Here is a 25,900-nt window from a genome sequence, read left to right on the forward strand (position 1 = left end):
CTTTTCCCTACAGACAAGCAGATGTGACCCATACCTTGTATGTTGCCGGGAGAATGGTTAGTTCTCAAGCAAGAGGAAGTGGCATCACTGTTTGTCACAGCTGGCTCACCCTGACACACCTGGTTACTGGGGTGACAATCTGTATTAGCTAATGGAGGCAGAACAAACTTCTATAACTTTATGGCAGGAGGTAGTTTTGCACCTTGGAGCGTGATGTCCTTGAAGGTAGATTTCTACCTCCCAAAGTTAGGTTCTCAGCCTCCTGCAAATGGGAGGGAAAGAGAGAAACCATTTCCTCGGGTTTATATCCCAAGGATGTAAGGTGGCTCTCCCATCCTTAAGATGATAAAACACCTTTCTAGCATTGGGAAAGATTGTGTCCATTTCCAAAAGAGAAGAAAATGCTTATAGTTTCTAAAGTAAATGCTCTGAGAGAAGGAAGGCAGGTAATCTCTTATTATCAACAAGCAAAAATTAAGCCTCTTTTTTTTTAACTTATCTGCATAGCACGGGATGCTGATAGGTAGTATTCCTGGTGTGTTAACTTGGATCACTTGGTTAAGGCTCAGCTGCTGGGTTCCCTATCATAAAGTTTTTATTTTCTTCTTTGTGATGAATGAATAGCTCTCTAGGAAATAGTTGGAGACCATGCACATGTACTGTTTACTCATCGTTTGAGGTTTCTCCAACACATTTTAGAACCTTAGCTGTTCTCATCTCAATTGTGTTTGCCCAGCAGTGACTTTTACATATTACGGCACCACCTGGAATGCTATTGTCTAGAAGAGTTCTCTTATTTAATCAGCAAGTTCATAGATACTTATCTTAGGGGCCCCAAAGCAATGTGCTCCTTATTCATGTTATTCTGTTTCTTGGTGCTGACCCCCAGGGACCTTCTCAGGCTGGTGTCTGTGTCCCTCTTGGGTCGGTCCTGCTGTTACCTGGGCCTGTGTTACTTTCCAGCACCAGAAGAGGCTCCGGGGTCATTGGTATTTTGGCTCCTGTGTCCTGGACTCCATCATCTCTCTAAAAGGAGTATGGGTTCCTTTTACCATGGAATATTCCTTGGAAAGCAGCCTGTGGGTGTGCAGGGTGCTCCTTGCGGTAGTGGTCTTAGTGCTTTGAGGCCCTCTCAGTGGACAGAGCTGGAAATAAATATGTAAGGGGGGTTAAAAAAAGTCTGGGGAAAGTGGAGTTAAAGGTAAATCACACTGATAAAGGTAAATTTATGTATTTATCATTAACGATTTATTTATTTATTTGTCTGAAAGGTAGAATAACAGGTAGAGATGGGGAGAGAGATCTTCTAACCATCGGTTCATTTCCCAAATGGGTGCAACAGCTAAGGCCAGGCCAGGTTGAAAGCAGGAGCCAGGAACCTCATTCAGATCTTCGATGGAAGTGCAAGCACCTGGGACACCTTCCACTGCTTGTCGCAGAACGTTAGCAGGGAGCTAGATCAAAAGTGAAGCAGCTGGGACCACTGCTCGCATGGGATCCTGGTGTCCCAGGCAATAGCTTAGCTTAGTTGTGCCATAATATATTCCACCTGCTTTCCTTGCTTCCTTGCTTCCTTCCTTCCTTCCTTTTTTTTGAAATTTTGTGCATTCATTCAAAAGGCAGAGTTAAAGCTTATTTTAACAATTTTAAAACTTATTTTCATTTTACTTAAAAAACAGGTGGATATATAATTAGGTAGGTAGAAAGATCTCACACCTGCTGGTTAGCTCTCCAAGTCTTCTGATTCACTCCCTGTGAAAACCAGGGACAAGAAGCCTCCATCTCACTTTCCCATTTAGGTAGCAGGAACAAATGCTTAAGCTGTCCCTGCCTTTCAGGGGATGCATTTGCAGGAAACCGGAATCAAGAGATGGAGAGACAGAAAGATCTTCCGTCCACTGGTTCACTCCTGAAATACCTCAACAGCTGAAGCTGTGCCAATCCAAAGCCAGGAACCAGGAGGTTCTTCCAGGCTCTGCACATAGGAGCAGGGTCCCAAGGCTTTGGGCCATCCTCTACTGCTTTCTCAGGCCATAAGCAGGGAGCTGGATGGGAATGGAGCAGCTGGAACACAATCCAGTGCCTATATAGGATAGTGGTGCTTGCAGGTGGAAGATTAGCCAGTTAAGCCATCATGGCATCCTCCCCCACCCTTTCTGTTGCATGTTAATGCCTGTGCTAATCACCTGCTCCTTTTGGTTAATCATTTTTGATGACAGCATCTTTATGACATAAGGTATGTGTGTCAGGCGCACAATAGAAACTGCACTGTGAGAGTTGGAGAGGATATTGCTGGAGAAAGCTCCAGATGTCAGATTGTAGGGTGCCTCCTAAAGTTTGCTCCTTCTGTTAGAAGGCTTTGTTTATATTCTACATTGAGTTGTATGGCTAACTTGCTGTGTGGGACAAGTTTCATTCAGGTACAAATGTTTCATTCTAGAGCTGCAGAAATAGGCATGACCTTATTTGAAAAAAAAAAAAAGACATAGGTAAATATGTGATATTTTATGTCCTGAAAGTACATGAGGATAACTCAAAAAGTTTGTGAAAAATGAAATTAAAAGTTAAGTTTATTTCTTGTTTTCTGATACTCATGCATATGAGGGGATCTTCTAAAAGTTTATGAAAATTGTGTATCATACATTTGATTTCAAAATTGTCCTACACCGAAATAAACTTCTTTTAACTATATTTTCCTGAAGCCTTTGAAACAACCCATTTTTTCCAGAAACTAAAGTATATTTCATCAATATTTCTATCAGAAGAGTTATTATACAAAAGGGAGAAAGAGGCTGTGAGGCTGGATGTTAGTGCGAAACATGTTTACATTCTTAAATTTGGCTCTTAGTCCTATTCTAAGAAAAATATGCTTTTTTGAAGAAGTCCCAAGCACTTAGCACCAGTCCACCAAACAGCTTTGGTTAAGAAAGGGACACATTACCCTACCCTGCACCCACTTAGAAGAGTGGCAGTTCATAGCATCTCACATCTGGTTGTGGATAGTACCTAGTGGTGTAACTGTGATAGGGAGTGATCCTGCTCTTCAGGAGTTTCTTCCCCTAACACTGATGTTTATTAATTTTAATTCAGTTACTATCCTGTTTGCCTGTCAGATGCATGGTTACAGATGGGGCACTCAGCAAGCAGTTGAAAAGAGAATTTATAAATGGATCTGTGAAAAACCTCAGTGACTGGGCCAGTGATTACTCTTGCCATTTCGTTATCAAAGTCTGTTGCTATTCTGCTAGTTATGAGAGGGCACCTAAACTGAATTCCCTTAGGTATTCAATTCCAGTTCATAGGGGTAGCCTTAATAACTGTTGGACATTTTAGGGCAGTAAGGTCATAATTTCAACAGTCCCTAAGGGCTTGTATGTGTGTATATTCATGTTAACTTGCATGATAATTATTCTTGGATGTTTCTGGAGAATTTGAGGACTTGAAGTCCACAGGGTTCAGTAAAGACTCGAACTCCAGGACTTGATGTTGCCTCATGGTGTGGAGCTCCTGACTCTGTCACCCCGCCTCCTTCATCCTTTGCTCCTCCAGCGCTCTGCCATGCACCCCCAAATAAGCTCAGTAAGAGTGGAGACCCCTGCCTGCCATCCTCTATGCTGAGAACACTGACTGTTGATTAAAAACTAATCTTTGCTAAAAATAGTAGTTCCCCCTTCCTCTGGGTCTGTCAGTGAGTTAATCTGTCTCTCAGCATTAATGAAACACTGGTTGTAGATCATCTATAGTTGACACATTGTTCAGTGGGGATCCTAAGTGACTTATTGCCATGCAGGTGCCCCTGCGTGTTCAGCAGTGCTCACTTCCATCTTGTGTTGTTGGGGACACACTCTCCACTGCTCCGCGTTCCTGGTGGAAATTTTACATTCCACTGCCTAGATGGGTTTAGTAACCAGAATCCCATTTGGGAAAGCAAAACAAAAAAATGACAACAGTGAAATTATCAGCATGTTGTGGTAAGAGAGAAAACAAAAGAAAAGGCAAACAATCCAGAAATTCGTGTTCCCCTCTTCTGAAAAAAGGAAAAAAATAAAAGCTTGGTTTATGGGACTTCCAGTAACTTCCCAGCATTTTCTTGGGTTAATCAGTTATTTTTTAACTTTATAGGGGTCATGTCTTTCTCTTAGGAAAGCTCATGCAGACTCACTTATGATTGCCTTGGCTGTTTTTTGAGTTTTTCTGTAAGATTAAGTGCTCATTACAAATAACTACTCTTGAAATGAAGTTAATACACTTGAAATTTAACAATACCCTCTTCAAAATGCTTAAGCTTACCAGTTTTTAAAAAATATTCTGTAGAAGTCAATAACGAGAAAACCAAGCCCAGAATATCAATAACTTAAGTTGTATAATACATTGGAAAATCGATTACCAGATCAAAATGACGTTAGCAGACTTAGCAACATAGTTTTTTTTTTTTTATTTTAGTGTATGCTTGCACTTAAGAGTTTTAAAGCATGGCAGTACTTATGATGAATGTCTTATCTTTCGAGTCACTTTTCAACTAAAAAGAAATCCTCTACCTTGCTGAGTTTTGAAGTGCCCCTGCATTTGTCTCATTTTATATATGTAAACCATTGGTTTTTAGTTCTGAAGTGGCTTCCTACTTCAGTGAAGGGAGACATTCCTTTTAAATAACAGATGTTCAAAGTGATGCTGTGGCATCCCTGATTATCTGAAAAGTTGCCCTCTGGCGCTGGGCAGACAATCCCTAGCCTCTCCCCTGGGCATTAGCCCCTGGACTGGTTGCGATGGTGTGGGCACCTGTGCAGGCGCCGGGTAGAGAGACAAGAGGTTTCATCAGCTCTCTGAGACTAATTGGACCCTTCTGGGAATGTTCTAAACAGCTCGTTTATTATAAGTACAGCCATCTTCTAGAACTTGGTTCTCACTCAAATTGGAAGTTTTTTTAAAAGTACTCATTATATAACACTGATGAACATATTCTTTCCAGAATATTTTAGTGGCTGCCCTGATTTTTGTCACCATGCCTAGAATGTGGAATTTGGAGTTAATAGAGTTCATTTTCATTCTGTTAGATTGTCTGTCAATCACACCGATAAAGTCACATAAAAATATTAGGGAATATCTGTCAGGAAAGAAACTTAAAGGACTTGAAAAGATTCAAGAATTGTTGAGTAAGGGTGCTCTAATTTGCGCCAAATATTCTATTGTAATTAATATGAGAAAGGTCTTAAGTGCATGCACGTGTCTGTTCATTGCTTCTGCTAGTGGCCAGTTTTTTGTTTCTTTTCTGTCTTTTTAAAAAGAGAAGGTAGAGATGAATTGTAGAGGATTAACAGTACCTAATTTTCTGCAGCTTAATTTTTCTTAAGCCCAAAAGAGCATCATGTTAAAAAAAAGTTTTTTGATTATATCTGATACTCTGTAGGATATAAGGTTTTTTTTTTTTTTTTAAAGATTTATTATTATTGGAAAGCCAGATATACAGAGAGGAGGAGAGACAGGGAGGAAGATCTTCCATCTGATGTTTCACTCCCCAAATGAGCCGCAACGGGCCGGTGCTGCGCCGATCCGATGCCGGGAACCAGGAACCTCTTCCAGGTCTCCCATGCGGGTGCAGGGTCCCAAAGCTTTGGGCCGTCCTCTCCTGCTTTCCCAGGCCACAAGCAGGGAGCTGGATGGGAAGTGGAGCTGCCGGGATCAGAACCGGCGCCCATATGGGATCCTGGGGCTTTCAAGGCGAGGACTTCAGCTGCTAGGCCACGCCGCCGGGCCCGGATATAAGGTTTTGAAACAAACACACATTAAAAAGTGTCCTTGTTTATGTATGTTTTAAATCCCTTTAATAAGCATCTACTTGAACATTAATTTTAAATGTGGGCATTATGTAATTCTTATAATTTTATTTTGACCAAAAACCCCCCTCTTGAACTATTGAGATTTATGGTGTTTTTGTCTATCCTTTTACTTTCAACAACTGTGTTCTTATAGTTAAAGTATATTTTTGTAAGCACAGTTAGATGTTATTTCTGTATACAATCTGACCATCTCTACTGCCCTTTCATTGGAGTTTTAGTTCATTTACATTTCATGAATTACAAGTCTGATTGGATTTGATCTATATTATTAACTATTTATGGTTGCTTCTTTCAATTTTTTTTATGCCTTTCCTAACTTCTTTCAACTTACCAAGCATTTGAAATACTGTTTCATTTTATTTATTTCTTTCCGCTTGTTAATGATACCTTTTGGAGATTTTTTTTTTAATCATTACTCTAGGGTTTACAATGTACATTTTAGAGTTATTTTTGTTTGTACCCATTGCCGTATCAATTTATAGTAGCACAATTTTATTTGTCCCCACTCATATCTTTAATTGCTTTTTAAACATTTATTTATTTTTATTGGGAAGTCAGATTTTACAGAGACAGTGAGAGACGGAAACATCTTCCTCGGCTGGTTCATTCCCCAAGTGGCCACAACGGCCAGAGCTGAGTGAGCGGAGCCAGAAGGCAGGAACCAGGAACTTCTGGGTCTTGCATGTGGGTGCAGGGTCTTGAGGCTCTGGGCCATCCTCAACTGCTTTCCCAGGCCACAAGCAGGGAGATGGGTGGGAAGTGGAGCTGCGGGGATACAAACTAGCACCGTTATGGGATCCTGGCACTGAGGATGAGGACTTTGGCCACTAGGCTGCCATGCTGGACACTCTTTATTGCTTTTATTGAGTGTTTTTCTTCTAGATTAATCCTTCTAAATCATTACTTTTTTTTCTTTAAGATTAAAACCGTTTTGTGGCCAGTGCTCTGCCATAGTAGGCTAAGCGTCCCACATGGGTGCTTTTTCTTTTTCTTTCTTTTTTTTTTTTTTGAGTCCCTGTTGCTCCTTTTCCCTTCCAGCTCCCTGCTAACATACCTGGGAAAACAGCAGAAGATGACCCAAGTGGGAGACCTGGATGAAACTCTTGGCCTCTAGCTTTGGATCAGCTCAACTCTTAGCTGTTGAAGCCATTTGGGGAGTGAACCAGTGGATTCAAAGATCTGTCTCTGTTTCTCTTATCTCTGTACATCTCCCTTTCAAATAAAAATAATTAAATAAGAAGTATAAAATATTTTTTAAAAGTTGAAAACCAATGTAAAAGCCTTTAAACTTACTCTTACTGTTTCATCCCCGTCATTTTTGTTTCCGCTATTTTGTTTTTTAGTTCCAGGATTTTCATCTGGTTATTTTTTTAAGTTTCATTTTCTAAGCTAGATTTCTTCCTCTTTCACTTCTCTAACTTTTCCCATTGCATTTTTTTAGCACATGTGTAACAGTTAATTAACATTTTTTTGGTTGTTGTTTATTTTCACATCATGTTTATCTCTGACTTTGATTTGGGCTTTCTCCCTTGATAGGGGAGCCCATTTCTCCCTCTGCCTACATTTGTGTATTTTTGTTGTACACTGATCATTTTGTATAAAATGTGCAGAAACTGAAAGTAGATACGTTTTCTCTCTCTTTTGGATGGTGGAAGAAAAGGCTGATTGCTGGGGCATCCATGGTTAAACATGGTACAGGTTGGGCTGTGGCTTTATTCAGTTTAACAGAGATGGTAACCCTTTAGAGGATCACATCAGGGACACCAGGGCAGGGAGCGATCCTGGGATGATGGTAAGATCTCTCACTGTTTATATATCGGCAGATTCGCCACTCTCCGCTTCAGCCCCCCGACTTTCCACCAAGGGCTGTCTTCCCCCACCCTTCCATGCAGGTCTTGGCTTTTGTTACACTTGGGTGCACTTGAGGCAGGCCCCATGGGGGAGAATTTGCGGGTGGTGTGGATTTGCTCCGCATCTGTTCTTCTCTGTTGTGCTGACTCACACACAGGTTTGCCCTTGTGCCTTCTGTGCCCCCTGGGGACGAACGCACCTGCACATTCCTCCCCTCTTGGAGAGAGGGCCTCTCTCTGGACTTCTTTGCATCTTGTGGCCCTGAGTGAGGCTTTCATAAGTGTAGTAAGTTTAGTTTATTTTAGTTTTTCTTCCAGTTTGTATTGTTATCCTGGCAGCAGTTGTCTCCCACAATCTCCTTCCCAATCCAGAAGTGAAAAGAAACAGTCTTTTGGAAAGATGCCTATTGTCCTGACCTCTTTACTGTGGCGTTTTCTTTTCTTTCAGCCCGCAGGTCTGGAATAGTTCCATGATAAATGACTCCCTTCTGTGCAGGTTAGAGGCATTCTCAGTGTGAACTATGCTCTGAAGGAGGCACTGTCCAACGTCAGTTATGAGGCGTGCATAACCAGCAGGGCGTATTCAGTCTAGTAGTGGGTCACACTACTGCTGTGTGTTCAGCATCTTAACCAATCATTTTTCCGTTTAAAAAATTAGTCATATCTGTGGTGTGTGAGAAAGGATGTTTATGTATAAAATCTCTAAGAACAATTTCTCTTGGATTTGCCTATTGATGCCTAGATAATTTATTTTCAACTCTGGTATCTCTTAAAAAATTTTAATGCACTTCATATTTATCAGAAAGTGTAAGATTGGTGAAATATTTTGCAAGGAGCCCTGTTTTCTTTGATGCTGTATTCTGTGTTTGGAGAGCAGCACCAAGGTTCCTTAAAGATTGCCACTTTGGGCCCGGCGGCGTGGCCTAGCGGCTAAAGTCCTCGCCTCTAACGCCCCAGGATCCCATATGGGCGCCGGTTCTAATCCCGGCAGCTCCACTTCCCATCCAGCTCCCTGCCTGTGGCCTGGGAAAGCAGTCGAGGACGGCCCAAAGCTTTGGGACCCTGCACCCATGTGGGAGACCCGGAAGAGGTTCCTGGATCCCGGCTTCGGATCGGCACGCACCGGCCGTTGCGGCTCTCTTGGGGAGTGAAACATCGGATGGAAGATCTTCCTCTCTGTCTCTCCTCCTCTCTGTATATCTGACTTTGTAATAAACTGAATAAATCTTTAAAAAAAAAAGATTGCCACTTTAAAAATTCACCTTTCAGTACATACATATCATCCAGAAAATAGAATTGAAGGCTCTTTATGTAGACGACTTTAATAACTTCAGTGCCCTTGTGTTTCTAAATGCTGAGATCTACATTTTAAAAATGAAATGATTGCAAATTGTGCTTTAAAATTGTTTAGTCGGTTTTTACGCGAAGTTGGAGGTGTCAGGTTTCTGGGATGGTGTCCATCGGTATCACTTGCCCAGGTCCTGGAGGTGAACTTTGGTGGCTCAGGGGTCCAAGTTAAGAGTGTGCTGTGATCTGAAACAGACACAGCCTGCAGTTAACTGCCCCAGGGAGTGAAATTGCCACTTCTTTAGTTCATGGAACATCCCTTTGGGCTACTTTATTGGTACCCATGAAGAAAGTGAGATGTGAGGAACTGATTCAGCTCACGAAAAAGTTTTGGCAATTGGCTCCTGAATTTAAAATTTAAGCTTGTTAGTTACTCAGCTTATTAACCTTGATTTTGTTACCCCAAACACTTTAAAAATGCTTTTTAGTTTTATGAAGTTTTCATTTCATAGAAAGATCATGAATTTGAGTGTTGATCCAGCTGTGATATTGTCCTACTAAGTGTCATGTGGAATTTTTAAAAGTGAGTTTATTTAAATGTATCAGGTCCATGTGAGGAATTTTACTTTAGTATGGCCATCTGTGACATATACTCATTTCAATGAGAGACCACAGGCAGAGTAATAGGTTGGAAAGAGTGTGTGAATTGTATCCAAAGATCAGCATTAATCTACTGGCTCACCGTGTTCTAGCCGCGTGAGTGTGGTCAAGTTGCTGCTGTCACATTTGAGTTTTGACGTGCTTCAAGAAAGATTTAACCAGTCTCTTTCTTTCTCTCTCTCATCATCATCTATCTGTCTACTTAATTCATGAGGTTAGAGGGAGGGCTTCGGCAGCCTCTTCATCCTGTCTCCAAAATGACTCCTTTCTTCTCTGCTTCACTATCCCTGCTTCAGTGTGTGTAAAGCTGCATTCTCCAAAACAACATTGTGCTCAGAGCAGAACCAAGGCAGGGCTGTCACTGTCCTTCCCCCTGTTCCTAGGGAGTGATTTCCTCCACTGACTGACAGTGCCAGGAGTGCTAACTCTGCCGGGTCCAACATAAATGCTTGGGGTTTATCTTCCTACTTTAAAAAATTATTTATCGGGGTTGGCAGGATGATCTCCCAAGGAAACTGTTGAATTTATCTGGATAATAAGAGGCTGGACTCTATGCATGGTACATGCTCGCAATGAAGGAATCATGATGATATGAACTGTACTACTGCAACAATGTGGAGGAATCCAGCATGGGGTAAGGGCATGGGGAGGGGTTGGGGGAATCCCAGAATCCCAGAGCATATGAAACTGTGTCATAAAACGAAATAAAAAAAAAATTAAAAATTAAAAGAAAAAAAAGTCTCTGAATAGGGCCTGGCGTGGTAGCCTAATGGCTAAAATCCTCACCCTGCATGTGCTAGGATCCCATACGGCTCCCTGCTTGTGGCCTGGGAAAGTAGTAGGATGCAGCTCAAAGCCTTGGGACCCTGCACCTACATGGGAGACCCCTTTCTTTGGCTCAGCTCAGCTCCAGCTGTTACAGCCACTTGGGGAGTGAACCAGTGGATGGAAGATTGGTCTCTCCTTCTCTCTGTAAATCTTTCCAATAAAAATAAATAAATCTTTTAAAAAAGTTCTCTTACTAGACCACAGAACATGAACAGTGTGTGACCATGGCTTATGGCAACTTTTCCTTTTCTTGAGAACTCTGATAAAGGCATATTATTATTGATCCAGGGTGAGCCCAGAGTGTTCATGTAAGTGAGGGGTAAAAAGTACAATGATTTAACAAAGGCGTAACAGGGCTCAGCCATTTTCTTGGGAAACTGTAGTTTTCCTCTTAGATTAGAAAAAGCTAATATGAGCTTAATGGTTTATGTTGTTGTTCTTTTTTTTGCCTCGCTTTCAAAGGTAAAACCAGTAATCCACAGCAGGATCAATGTGTCAGCGCGCTTCAGAAAACCTCTGCAGGAACCCTGCACAATCTTGTAAGTGGAAGCCCTCTCCATTTCCCGGTGAGATGGACCAGGCAGTTTCCTTTTGATTTGGAGTTTGCTGTGTGGTTGAAGGCATCATAATTTCCAACGGCTCCTGTTTTCTTAGCTTGATTGCAAATGGAGACCTTATAAGTCCAGCTTCTCGCCTCCTCATCCCGAGAAAAGCCTTGAGTCAGTGGGATCACGTCCTGCAGATGGTCACCGAGAAGATCACGCTGCGGAGCGGGGCTGTCCACAGGTGTGTGATGCAGTCTTCCTGTGGGTGGACTAAAACCATGTTGATGCTTGCCTATTTACTCTAAACCAAAAGAACAAATACAGTTAACAGTGCTTGGTGTGCTGCCATCTGCCAAGATCGATTTTAAGCTCCTTATGCGGATCAACTTACTCCTTCTACCAATCTGCGTACATACATCTGTATTCCTGCATACCTTGTTTATTCCTGGGACTGCAAATCTTAAAGATTGCCCTTTGTGTAACTGGAAACATTTCAATATTTTTATGTTTAAAATGTATTCCATCTTATGAGAATGCTCTAATGGAGGTCTCTGATGGGAATTAGGTAATTTTCTATCTTTTGCTATTACTTATTTGCTACTATCTTTGTATGTTTTTTTGTTTAGTATGCAAGAGTGTCCATCAATTATTTCTCATGGGCTAGATTTTAGCCTACATGCTTTATGCTTCTTTTGACATAATTAGCTCAGTGAGACTATGAGGAAGTAGTGTTATTCTTTTTTTTCTTTTTAAAAAATATTTGTTTTTATTGCAAAGTCAGATATATAGAGAGGAGGAGAGACAGAGAGGAAGATCTTCCATCCGATGATTCATTCCCTAACTGACTGCAGCGGCTGGAGCTGAGTCAATCCGAAGCTAGCAGCCTGGAGCCTCTTCTGAGTTTCCCACATGGATGCAGGGTCCCAAGGCATTGGGCCGTCCTTGACTGCTTTCCCAGGCCACAAGCAGAGAGCTGGGTGGGAAGCAGGGCTGTTGGGATTAGAACCAGCGCCCATTTGGGATCCTGGCACATTCAACGTGAGGACTTTAGCCACTAGGCCACTGTGCCAAGCCCAGTGTTACTCTTTTTCAACGGACTCGAAGTGGGAGACACAGAAGCAGATGTTGAACTGCACAAGATTATACAGATAAAAGTAGCAAGGCTTGGATTCCAATGGAGTGATCCCTGTGCTGCAGAGGCTATTAACCCTGAGCTACCTGGCGAAACAAATGCCACGTATTTGTATTTCTTCTCCTATCTGTCTTGGAATTTGCACATTTATGTCATTGACTTAAAGACACTCTTTACAAATGAAGAAATTTGTACCCTTCTCATGTGAATTTTAAATTGTCTCCAGTTTGCATTCTCTTTATATCCATTAATATCTATTCATCTAGATGCATATTTGCCTGCTAGTATCTGAAAGTTTGATGCAGTCATATTTTCATTCTTTTTATGAGCACATATTATAACTAGTTTAGAACTTCCTCATTTGAAAATTTAAAAAATTCTAATATTTTATATTTTGAGATTTTGATTAAACCTTTGGTTGATCTTTCTGGATTTTATTTTTGTGTGTGTCAGGAATGAAGGCAGATCTCAATAATTAAATATTGCCTTTTCTGAATATATAGTCTTATCTTTTGACATACACAATGATATAAACCCACCCAACAAATAATATAAAGCACACAAAGACATGCTCACACAATTATATTTCTAGATATACCAGTTACTAATATGAACAAATCCATACAGGGTAATAAGATCTACAAAATACCAATATGGGGATGAAAATATAGTTATGTGTCCCCCAAAGGCACCGGTACGTAGGGAAATTTAGTCCTAATGTGACTCAGTGAGAGAGAGCTTGGGTACTGCTCACTTGGGACATGTCCCACTACTGCTCTTGACTGGGTGCTCTGTGTGCACCTGTGTGTTTCACTATCACCAGCACGCCATCAAATTAGATCCCTGCTTGCTCTTCTTTAGCCTTATAACAAGGAAAGAAAGCAGGCCAATAAGGGTTAAGTATTTTTTTAAAAAAAGATTTATTTTATTACAAAGCCAGATATACAGAGAGGAGGAGAGACAGAGAGGAAGATCTGTCGCAACGGCAGGTGCGCACCGATCCGATGCCGGGAACCAGGAACCTCTTCCGGGTCTCCCACGCGGGTGCAGGGTCCCAATGCATTGGGCCGTCCTCGACTGCTTTCCCAGGGCACAAGCAGGGAGCTGGATGGGAAGTGGAGCTGCCGGGATTAGAACCGGCGCCCACGTGGGATCCCGGGGCTTTCAAGGCGAGGACTTTAGCCTCTAGGCCACGCCGCCGGGCCCTTTTTTTTTCTTTAAAGATTTATTTTATTACAAAGCCAGATATACAGAGAGGAGGAGAGACAGAGAGGAAGATCGGGTTAAATATTTTTAAAAAGCTAAAATGCTTAGCTGGAATTTGTTCCACACTTTCTACCTATCTGCAGAGAAAACCTGTTGTTGAAGTTTGGCCGTTTCCAGAGTGCGCACTTAGGTTCCTTTTAATGTCTACCCATAAAAGTTAGCTACTGATTCAGATCTAACGATTTGAAGGAAAATGAAAGAGGGAGTCCTGGCTCCAGGCCAGTGGTTCTCAGCCAGGCATGCTTTTTTGCCCCTGGGGGACATTTGGTAGTGTCGGGAGCCATTTTTGTTGTCCCAACTCGGGGTGGGACTGGCTATGCTTGTCTGGCAAGCACAAGGCAGAGTTGCTGTTTAACATCTTGTAGTGGTTTCTGCAAGTTGTCATCTGGTCTGAAATTGTCCACAGTGCCTCTCTTCAGAAGCCTTGCTGTAGACCAAGCAGGGATCGCTGAGTTAAGTGTTGGTACTTAGACTTGTCGGGGTATAGATAGAAGCGCAATGCTACAGTGGAACAGACTTTGCAGCTGTATGCCAACCAAAGTCAGAAACACTGTTTTCATATGTCATGGCTTCAGTGAGATGGCCATTTGTGCAGTCAGTACACAAGCTGACAGGTCAGGGGATTATTACTATTATTATTAATTTTTGCCTTGATGGATAGTGCTAACCTTAATTATGTAAGAAGAATAAGCATTACAAACAAACAAACAAAAAGGTTATCTTGAAACCCCTTCCAGTTATTAACGCTTGTTTAGAACCTATACAAATACACGTTGCCTTTCCTGTTCTGGTTTTTTATTACTGTTTATTTCCTGTTCTTTTTTTTTATTACTTTTTTTTTCCTGTTCTTTAAAATAGTTCTTTAAGTCATCTGGTGAAATGATCACTGTTCTTTCAACAAGTAACACATTAACTAGTTTGTATGTTTTTACAGTAAGGGAAGGTTCTTGTGAAACTCCTTGATTCTGGGAAGATAGAATGTTCATTCTCTTGCTGAGGTTGGATGGAAAAAAAAAAAAGAGGCACGAATGCTATGCAGTTCTGCATCATTAATCCTGGCACTGGGTTTGCCTCCAGCCCACTCACTTTTCTTTTCCTTCTGACCCAGTTCTGTATGGGTTTGGATGTAATACTTTGCATCATTAATTCTGGCACTGGTTTACTTCCTGCCCACTCACCTTTATTTATTTATTTTCTTCTTCTGACCCAGTTCTGTGTGGGTTTGGATGTAATACTTTGCTCTGGGTGGGGTGCTGCGGAGGTGCAATGGCGGGAGATGGGGGTGGTTAGGGGAGGTGGTGTCCCTAACACACAATGCGGTCAGAGGCTTGTCAAACACACAGAGAAAATAAATTCTGAAAGCATTTGAAAAATATAAATAGAAAAGCAGTTTTCCGTGGAAGCTGAGCTTTGCCCTGCGGAGAGCATCACATCCTGTACACACTCGCTGAAGTGTCGGTGTGACATCACAGTCATCAGGCTCACTGGGATAAGATCCTGTACAGTTAGCAATTGTGTCTGTATTGTAACATTGGTGTTTAGTGGAACTGAATTTCCTAACGGCATCTGTAACTCCATTATTAGAAAAGGAATAAGTGAGTCAAGGTAAGAACACCATGTTTTTATTTGTGAATCAAGCGGGCCTTTAAAGGCTTGTTAAAGTTCTAACTCTTGGCATTAATGTTTCGACAGACTTTACACCTTAGAAGGAAAACTCGTTGAGAGCGGGGCGGAGCTGGAGAATGGGCAATTTTACGTGGCTGTCGGCAGAGATAGGTTTAAGAAACTACCTTACAGTGAATTACTTTTTGACAAGTCCTCAATGAGAAGGCCTTATGGGTAAGTCTTCTTCCGAATTTACTCCTTTCTCTTGCCTGAAGTAGCACCACCAATGTGGGTGATGTGATAATCTGGCTTATGAGCTAAAGTACAAAGCAAGTTTAGTGTGTTTACATTTTTCTTTTTTTATCATCATCATGGGAGATGGAAAGCTATTGCATCAAAACAGAACCATTTTAATGTGTGAAAGACCACATAGTATTTCTTCTTATTATTATTATTATCATTTTTTTTACTTTGCCCTGAATCCCCAGTAAGTGTAAAGAATTAGTCTTGTGGGGAAGATACAGAGTGATGAGTTTCTCTACAGCAATTAGTATCTGAAGTTTGAGTGTCTTAATGGTTTAACAAGATTCTGTAGTATCACACCCAAAGGTGTTAACAAAAAACCCTGATATTTTATACCCTTTTTAACAATTGGAAAGCATGAAAACAGTGTGATGTTATATATGCAAATAAATAGACACTGGGTATAATTAACATAGCAAAAATTTCAGTGCACTGTGAATGTTTTCCCAAATGAGAAATCACACGTTTGTGAAAGATGCTTTGTTTTGACTGAGCAGATATACCGCAGAGCCTTGCGCCACAAGCTCTGGCCCCTGATCCAGGGCCTTGTGGCCTGCCCTGGGTGCCAGGATTCATTCCTGCTGCCTTTCAGAGATTCTGTTGCCACTTTGCCCTTAACAACTTATTTTATGTGGCCATCTTGTTCACAGTGTCACCAATTTACAACTGATGCAGCTTGATGGGAGGTAGCTGAGGATTTTTAAATAAATAATAGGATGGGATTTCAGTGGTTTGAACTGTGCTACTGCATATGGCTTCCTGGCCCTTTATAATTATTTACCGGCATACTTAACTGCTAACCATGCCTACTCATGCATGAAATGAAATTCTGGAACAGCCCCTCCTAGGCATCATGGGTTAACCTGCTGTGAGCGACAGTGGGGGGAAAACTAACTCAAGTTTGGCTATTCTCATGCAAATAAATCAGTTAGATTTACCTTTATATTCATGACATCCTATTTTGGAAGATGTTCAGTTTGTTGTCAAGACAAGTCTGTTCCTAAAAATACAAAAGGTTGATTTCAACAGTTTAAAAAAATCTTTTACTTTCTAATGAGAGTAACTGGTTTGACAGGTTTAACAGCCATTATAAAAACAATGGAAATGCATTGTTTTTCATTCAATTTGGAAAAATCATTACTCAGGTTGGGAAATGATGTTTTGAAATGCAAATGGAAAGTTTTAGGATTTGAATAAAAGTGCTGTGAAACATTCCAGGTGGTACTTAAAATTCATTTGAGTGTATCAATTAAAATAGTATGAATGAAATCGAATGAAAATATTAAACAAATTTTGGGATTGAATTGGGAGTTTTATTGTAGTTTCTGTGATACTGGGAAAGTGTGTGGCAATTCTTGTAAGATCCAGTTTACTTCCAGGTTGGAGTGCCAAGTTAGAATGACTATAACCTTGCACTGAGTGTAATTTGTAAATAACATTCAGATTTCTAAATTGCGATTTGTTTCCACAGTCAGAAAGCCTCTTCACTACCTCCTATTGTAGGATCCAGAAAGTCTAAAGGGAGTGTAAGTATCAGATGCTTTGTTCATTTATGTTCTCTATTTCTGTACGATAGAGAGGCACAGTCCTTTGGGCTTCAATTAAATTCAGAGAAATAAAATAATTGAGAGGGAGTTTTTGTCATAAAAGGATAGTCCCCAACTACATTCCTATGAAACATTGAGAACCATCACAAATATTTAGTTTTCCATCTATCATTCACTCATTATTAATGAATTCAGCCAGTATTTACTGAATAAACATCCATCATGCGGGGGGACAATTCCTTAGCGTCTGTGTGTCTTTGCCCTCTCCTCCCCCTGGGGATGTGTTTCTTGTTGTGCTGGAGCCTTGCTTTGGCAGCTGTTTGTGGCTGAGGCCTCTTCTGTGTCCCTTTGGGATTGAATGCCTGCTCAGCAGAGATCAGAACTGACTTGACACCCCTCTGTGTCAAAATAAGCAACATTCTTGTTTTGGCATTTTGTAAAATACATGATTTCTGGGGCAATGATCCTGTTCCCCGATGATCTCTTTCCTCACCTCCACTTGTTAACTCATGTGAAATTCCTGAGAAAATATTGCTTTGGTGTGCATATGACTAAGTAGCGCTGAACAAAGCCTAACATCTGGGAACCCTAACATCTGCTAAGACCCTCACATCATGCGTGGCAAAGTAGTTGCCCTTAGAATACTTAGAGTCTCCTTGGAACAGGGAAGATTGCTTGCAAAGGCAATGAATGAGCAACTACATTGGAGGGCTAAACACCAAATATGTTTGTGGATGAGGGAGGGGGAGAGAGAACCCAGGTGTGTGCAGATGCTCAGGGAAGCTCCCCCTTGTGGATTCTTGAAGATGCAGGTAAAAAAAGTAGATGGGAGGGAAGGGATTTCAGACAGAAGGGAAGGCGAAGCAAATTTGTGGCTGGCGTTGGTGAACAATCATGGCTTTAGCCAGGTGTGGAAGGGGCTGTGCCAGACATGTGCTGAGTAATGGCAGTCTTCAGATGACCTTGAGTCCTAGAGTGAAGAGTCTAGTTTTCATCCTTGAGTAGAGGGTGGTGCGTCAGCATCCAAGTCCATTCCAGAAAACTAGTCATTTCACGTGGAGGAAAGACCGTGTGGTGGGGATCCATACCTGGGCCACCATCAGCTGAGAGGCTGTGGCTGTGGCTGTGGCCTTGGCCAGACCAAGGAGGTAGCAGAGTTCTTGGGAAGTGATTCTAGTCCTTAAACAAAGAACTTGCTTGGTGACTAGGACGCAGGGTCAGTGGAGAGTTGGAGCCAAAACCAACTATGGGTTTCTGAGCGTTGATGTCTTGAGTATTGGTAGTGTCATGACGCAGGGTCAGTGGAGAGTTTGGAGCCAAAGCCAACTGAGTATTGGTAGTGTCATGACCTGGAGAGGGCAGTCAAAGGAAATACATTCTGCTTATTTCCAGATATGTTGAGTTGGAAGTGTCACAAAAGCTCATTGAAATTGTTTGGCAAGCCATTGTCAAGGCGAGACTTGATGGCGATATTAGGACTGGAGACTGTGTTCCAAACCAGTTAGGGTCCTGGCTAAAGAGTAGGGATGGTGTCCTGTGGTACTCCTAGCACCCAGCATTGCCTGTCCTGGAGCAGGCTCTTGGATGCCTGAGCAGAAGGGAGGAGGAGTCATATAGGATCAGGCTTTATAGGAAAGAAAAGGGGTTACAAAAATGCTCCAGTAGCTGAAAATTGTATTTTAGCCACTACTAACCTGAATGAAAGCCACATGTTTGGGGCTTAGAGCTACATTTTATTCTCTTGTTAATTCTTAGGGTGCAGTAGGCAGGGTGATGGTGGATAGAGGCCTAGTGGAATTTAGTAACTGATCCAAGGAGACAGAGAAAGCTGTGTCAGGACCAAGATAGTGACTCAGTTCATTGGTGTCACAATTACTGAACTTCAGAAAGAAGCTCTTTTTTTTTTTTTTTCATTAAAATGTATAGTGTGTTTCCTGCTTTAGGATGCATGTGCAGGTACACACACTTGCAATTTGCTTTCTTGCTCACTTGTTTTAGAAGGTTTTTATTTTATTTATTTATTTATTTTTTTGTCAGCCATGAAGACTGGTTCAGTTGATGGTGATTGAGTTCTCCATGTGTCTGGCCTGGTACTTAGTCCCTGGAAACCAGTGTTGAGCACACAAGACATGATACTGTCTGTGATATGTCTCCATTGGAGACAACGGTCAAACACATAACCCCACACCTTCATGCATAATTACAAGGCAGGATATAAGAGACAGAAAAGTACAGACAAGTATGAGAGACAATGAAGGGAGAACACATTTGGGTTGGTGTATCACGGAAGGAGGCCTTCCTGAGGCAGGACCTTTAAGCAGAGATTCAGTGTTCTATGGCGTATTTTTTTTAATTGATTACATTTCATTATGTGACAGTTTTATAGGAACTGGGATTCCCCCCCCCAGCCCCCCCCATGGTGGATTCCTCCACCTTGTTGCATTACCACAGTTCAAATTCAGTTGAGATTCTTTCATTGCAAACATCTACCAGGCATAAAGTCCAGCATCTTATTGTCCAGATAAGTTCATCAGTTTCTCGGGGAGACCATCTCTGGTCTGAAGGTAGAGCCGGCAGAGTGGTTTTGATAGTTCAGCAGATCTGAATTGCTGCCACTCTCACCACTGCAAGCATGATGCGTCGTTGGAGAATCCACTGACTGACATAGTCCATCATGTAGTCTCCGTTTGCCCAGTATTTTCGTTGCCAACATATAGCTGAGGTGGTTGATTGACTTGTTCTGTCCTCTGTCATTTGATGGTTAGCATTCTGAGTCTGAAAGCTCGATTGGGGGGAATCCCCAAAGAAACTTTGTGTGAGGTGTTCCCAGACCAGATCCTTGTATGTACTAGCAAGAACCGGGCCCGGCACAGTCCATCGCCCCAGTCAGCTGATGGTTGCAGTTGCTGGGTTGGTTCTGTTTCCATCCCTGTCTTCCACTGGAATCAATAGGTATTTGCAGTCCAGCCTAGTTCTGCCCAGCACAAACTGGGCCCTCACATAAACCAGTGGGGGTACAGCCCAGCCGGAGCAACCCACAATAACCCCAACCAGGCCTGCCCCCTACCCTGGTTTGCCAGTATGTGCGGCAGACTAGTCCAGTCTGTCCCACATCCCCTTCTGCTCTCAGACATGTCAATGGGCATTGAAGCTTAGTTCCATCTAATCAGCTCAACCATCCAGCCTTCACGGATGTTGTTGAGTGCCTTTCTGTCTAGCCACCCCAGCCCCTGTCCTAGTTTTCGTGCTGTCTAGTGAGAGTGATAAGCCAAGAGGGAGGAGCCCACTATTTCCCTCCCAGGCCACTTCCACTCTCCAGGTGGTTCTGCAGTGTAACTTGAGAGAATTAGCCCCTAGTGCCAGCTTCTGCCAGCTGATGCTGTGGCTAAGCCCCAACAACCATCACCCACTCTAATTGTAGACTGCACCAGTAGGAATAATCAGCCCAGCGTGGTTTTTCCATGATCTGGTCCACATGAGGCGCACAGGTGTTATAGCCCTGCCTAGTCTGGTCTACCCTCATCGCAGCTCACACTCTCCAGTGGGAGTAGCTGTCCAGCAAGGGAACCACCCCTTATTCCCCTGCCGGTTCTGCCCCCTTCCTTCCTGGTTCTCACGTGTGCTGGTTGGGTGCTGCGGTCACACAGGCAACCTCACCTTGGCATTCCGTGTTGTGTACCTATGGCATATTGTTCATCAAATGGGAGCAAAGACTCATAATCACAACCCTACTTCCTTGTTAGGTCTTAGAAAAAAGAATGATTGACTTTGCCCCCATCCCCCTAAATGCCCACAGCACTCTGTATATCCATCAGTCCCACTCCTTGGTCAGTCACCCACTGACAGATGTTCATGGAGCACTTAAGAAGCCCAAGAGCCATTCTTAGCACCAAGTAGACACAAGGACTTGGTCCTCAGGACACGTTCATGCTGGTGCATACATTTATAGGGGAAAGTGGGTGGAAAGTGTTACCAGAAAAGTCCGGTGGGTTCTTTCCTCAGTTTAGTATAGACATAAAAAGCCAGGAATCTGTTGCAGACAGAAAAGCTTATTTGTGAAGGGACCAGTGGAGCAGGAAATGAAGAGGGAGGGGCAAAGCACCTCCTGAGAGAAAGCCAGGAGGCGAGGGCCTCTGTAAAAGGGAGGGAGAGACACCAAAGGTTAGAGGGTCTTGGGATTTTAAGCATTCCCTGACCCCTCCTTGTTGGGCTTGACCTCACAGGTCAGATGTTCCCCATTGATGGTCTCTTAATTAGTTAGGAAATGGGTGGGCAATGCTGGTGCCACCCACCTGAAGGTGTGGCCAAGACCTCGGCTTGACTGGATGGTCTCAGAAAGCATGGAAGTGGTCAGGCTTCTCAACTCATCAACAAATGAACAAATAATTCCCGATGATGGAAGCATGATTAGAAAGATAAAATGAGGCAGAGCACAGATTTATACAGTATCTTCTGAAACTGAGAGCAGACTGTTGTGGAGGAGCCAGGAGGCAGGAACGAGGCAGTGCGAAGAGCATCTCAACCAGAAGCAACCAAGATGCTAGGCCCTGTGAAAAAGCCTGGCCTGTGGGGCACACAGAGAGGAAGTCAGTTCAGTCTCAGCTGAGGTTGATGGGAGCAGACGGGACTCAAACCAGGGGCCACCCAGGTGGTCTGGGATTGTATTCTGTAGTAGGGTGACATTTGAGAGTTACAAGGAAGGAATGATAGCATGTTTACCCGTGTAAAACTTCCTGGTTGTGGCCTCTACAGGGAATTTGGGTTGGGGGTGTGAATAAATACAAGAGGCAGAGGGACCTTCTGGAACCCAGGTCTACGGCTGATAGCTCTGCCTTGAGTACATGGTCATGGATTGATTTGTTCATCCAGCAGCTATTTATTGAGTACATTTTATATCCTGGTTCTCTAGTGCTTAAGGGGTCCGGGAGGAAGGTGGTCACATTCTAGAGGAGCTAGAAAAACCCACAATGTGTGTGATGTCCGTCTGAGATGAGCCTGAAGAACACAGGAAGAGAAGGGGAGACAGGGTGAGAGATGGGGCAGAGAAGGCGACCACAGTTCCAGCCCAGTGCTGGTGCCTGGCAAGGCTCTCGGTAGTCAGGTGAGAGAATATTCCACACTGCAAACCCCAGGGTCTCACAAGACAACCAGTCATTGTTTTAAGTAGTTGCTTCCCCAGAGAAGGCTAGTGTGAAGTGGGTCATGAAAAGTCCAGCCCCAGGGCGGAAGGCAGCCGAAGGGGACAGCAATTACTTTCCCCTGGAGGGAGGGGAGAGTTAAGGGCACTTGCCAGGGCCGGATCCCCAAATGCTGGGTGAGGTGCCCAGCGGACCCGAGGCCCGAGGCCCGTGCGGAGCAGGGCCGGGTTTCAGACCCTGTCCCAGGCCTCAGCTGGTCCAGTTAGGGCGCTAGCCTTAAAAAGCACAGGGACCTTGAGACCTCGGGTCCCCCTGCTTTGGACGCTAGCCGAGATGCGCTCCCTGGCGGCGCTCGCCAGGTTTGTCCAGCGCCGGACGGGGACGCCGAATGCGCCTGCGCGCCGCCCATGACGCCTGCGCAGCGATCGTTGCTGCTTCTGCCGCCTCGCGTTTTAGGTCCACGTCGGGCGCCGGGGCCGCGTAGATTACTGCACGGTTGTCGGTGTCTGGCCCGGTCGCCGGGCAGCGGGCCGCACACCCGAGGAAGCCGTTTCCCCCTCACACCCACACGCCGTGGTGCCCGTCAGCCTCGCGCGGCACCTGCCCTTGTTGCCCGGTGGTCCCTGAGCTTCCTTCCGAGGGGGCCGGAATGCGGGGTGGATGTGGGTGGAAGGCACCTGGGCCGCCCAGAGAATCCCTGTCTAGAGGGAGTGAAGGAGCCCAGGGCGCCCCGCGCTGCCTCCCGCACCGCTGCCCGGCAGGTGGACGAGGCTCAGGACCCCCTGTTCCCGCTGGCGTGTTGGGAAAGGCGCTAACAGGTGTCTCCGGCGTGCTGGGCGGCCCTAAGCTGCAAGGTCGCGCAGAAATCAGGCCCCAAGGGAAAATTAATTGCTTAATCTATGAAGTAGTGATAATATGAAGAGGCCTCAAAAAGTTCGTGGGAATGAAGTTAATTTTTGGTGCAAAATTAAGTTTATGCACTCTCCTTTTTTATAGTGCATATTTTGCATAAGCTTTTAAAGACTCCTTTTATTGCCTGTAGATCGGGTAGATATTTGTGTGGATGTATTGTTCTCCTGACTGTTAGGTAAGAGAACGTCTTAAGCCGCCCAAGAACGATGATCAAATAATTATTTAAGTAAGTCTGAAGAAGCAGAACACCCTGCCTCCTTTAATGCAAGTTGTTTACCTATTTTATAATCTACATAACTAATATGCAAATATATATTGTTTATATGTCACATATGTAATGCTTTAGATAAGTCAGCATCTTAAAAAAGATTATTTATTTATTTGAAAGCCACAGTCAGAGGAGAGAAAAAAAAAACTCCTCTAACCACTGTTTTACAACCCAAATGCTCACAGTCAGTCTGAAACCAGGAGCCAGGAGCTTCATCTGGGTCTCCCACCTGAATGCAGGGGCCTAAACGCTTGGACACCTCTGCTGCTTTCTTAGGAGCCTTAGTAGAGCTGGGTAGGAAGTGGGGCAGCTGGGGCTAGAACTGCCTCAACATGCTATACGCAAGTTCTAACTTTTTTTTTTTTTAATCAAAGATTTACTTATTTTTTATTGGAGAGGCAGATTTACAGGGAGAAGGAGAGACAGAAAGGTTTTCCATCCCCTGGTTCACTTCCCCCAGTGGCCACAACAGCCAGAGCTGATCTGAAGCCAAGGGCTTCTTCCGGGTCTCCAACACAGGTGCAGGGTCCCAAGGCTTTGGTCCATCCTCGGCTGCTTTCCCAGGCCACAGGCAGGGAGCTGGATGGGAAGTGGAGTGGCTGAGTCACAAACCAGCACCCATATGTGATCCTGGCACCTGCAAGGCAAGGATTTAACCTCTAGGCTATCTCACTGAACCATGTTTTTCTTTCCTCTCTTTCTTCCTTGCTCCCTTCCTTCGTTCCTTCCTCTCTTCCTCCCCTCCTTCCTCTCCCCTTCTCCCTCTCACCTCTTTCTTTGTCTTTCTCTCGCCCTTGCTCTCTATTTTTATTGGAAAGGTAAGTTTACAGAGAGAGAGAGAGAGAGAGTGAGAGAGAAAGAGAGAGAGGAGAGAGGAGAGACGAGACAGGAAGATCTTCCGTCTCCTGGTTCACTCCCCAAGTGGCACAACAGCTGGAGCTGGACTGATCAGAAACCAGGAGCCTCCTCTAGGTCTTCCATATGGATGCAGGGTCCCAAGGGTTTGGGTTGTGGTTGACTGCTTTCCCAGGCCACAAGGAGGAAGCTGGATGGGAAGTGGAACATCCGGGACATGAACCCGTGCCCAAACCAGTGCCTATATGGAGTGCACCAGTTGATGGAAGATCTTTCCCTCTGTATCTCCTTCTCTCTGTAAATCTGCCCTCCAAAATAAATACATCTTGAAAAAGCGTTTAAATGATTTCCAACCTTCTAATGACACAGTAATTCATCCTCTTCTCTCAGTTTGCTGTCACTCCCCACCCTGCATCTCCAGTGTCAGGCTATTAGCTGTTAGTCATTGAATGTATGAAGAAATGTCCTAAAAATTGACTTTTGCAGTTATTTAATCAACCTTTCCTCATGCTGCAGAATCAACCTGCCAAGTGCCAATCTCAGAGATGTGATGCCTCAGGACTCGGCCTGCTGTTTAAGTGGAGAGGTGGTATTTGGAACGATGCTAGTCCCCAAGGATCCCAGGGTGGGGTTTCTGCTACCTCTCCATCCTGTTCTTTTCCTTTTCCTGGAGGGCTGTCCAAGTGACTTACTGAATGCCAGAGCTCCTCACCAGCCTCGTGACTTCACAGTATCTTCCGAAATTCTAGCAGGCTCACTTCCTGATTCAAATTTTGAGACGAAGAGGCACCATTCAAAGCAGGCTGGCCTTCGAGATGCGGCTGATGTCTTTGGAATTTCCACTATAATCATATTATCCGTTTCTTCTGGCAGACAGTTTATGGCCTTGCAAGACATCACCAAGAACAGGAAAACTCTGGGCAGCTGTTAATGCAATAATTAAATGGGAGCTGTATGTTTAAAATTGCAGTTGGAATAGGAAATTAAATTACACAGAAAAGTGTGAGAGTCTTGGACAGGTTTTCATACTGTTAATAAATCTATGCATAATTCATTTTCTTGTAGGCTATGACAAAATAGCATAAATAGCTTCATTTGTAAGGCTGCAGATTTTTCTGTTCTTAATTGGGTGATGGCTAAAACCATTTAAGTGCTTCAGGATGGCTGAACATATAAATGTTTAAAATGAGCAGTTATAATGGGTTTCTAGGCAGATTTGTTTATTTAGTATTACTACATTTATTTTTCAGATACTAGCACGGTATGGCTGTTGCATTATGATTGGTATGAATTCGAAATGATTTTTAGAAATGGATATTAACCCTGCTTTTGGAGAAAGCATTTTGATACTTGTTATCTGGCCATGGTACTGATCACTTTATAAACTCTCCCGGTTTAGGAGTAGCTTAGTCTGTAATCACACAGGTCATGGCTGAACAGCAGTTCTGAGGCAGGTATTGGCATCCTGGAACTTACACTGTTTTCACCACCAGCAACCCCACGCCTTATACAGGCAGGTTGCTTTAGTACCTGAATCCCTGAGGGCCAGGGCTGCATTCTTCGGAGGATGTTTCTTGCAATAGTGATGGTAGAAAAGGTGATTAGGGGCTTTTCAGGCACAGTGACAGAAACATTGAAACTCACTGTCACTTTCACAGTCAAAACTCCCCTCCGCTGTTGGTGGGTGCCCAGACTTCATGGGGAGTGGCACAGGGAGGCCAGAGGCAGCCCCTGACCATGCAGCATAGCACCCTCAGGAAGGACCGTGGACATGTGATCCTGAGCAGCCGCAGTCTGTATCTGCTCTGCCTCTGATTCTTGGAGACTGTGGACGTTATCAAGGGATAATATTTAAGGACTTCTTTAA

The 25,900-nt window shown here is 43.6% G+C and overlaps 1 protein-coding gene across 2 annotated transcripts in view; it reads left to right on the plus strand.

Annotated features, from left to right (window-relative positions):
* Positions 1 to 25,900, plus strand: part of DCDC2 (doublecortin domain containing 2) — a 154,553-nt gene that overhangs the window by 40,022 nt on the left and 88,631 nt on the right. For both annotated transcript variants that reach the window (XM_058667442.1, XM_004593088.3), the window contains exons 4-7: positions 10,925 to 11,001; positions 11,117 to 11,248; positions 15,098 to 15,244; positions 16,785 to 16,839. In XM_058667442.1, the coding sequence (XP_058523425.1) occupies positions 10,925 to 11,001; positions 11,117 to 11,248; positions 15,098 to 15,244; positions 16,785 to 16,839 (411 nt within the window). The remainder of the gene's footprint in view (positions 1 to 10,924; positions 11,002 to 11,116; positions 11,249 to 15,097; positions 15,245 to 16,784; positions 16,840 to 25,900) is intronic.

The sequence above is a fragment of the Ochotona princeps genome, chromosome 1 (genome assembly GCF_030435755.1).
Source record: "Ochotona princeps isolate mOchPri1 chromosome 1, mOchPri1.hap1, whole genome shotgun sequence".
Classification (NCBI taxonomy): domain Eukaryota; kingdom Metazoa; phylum Chordata; class Mammalia; order Lagomorpha; family Ochotonidae; genus Ochotona; species Ochotona princeps.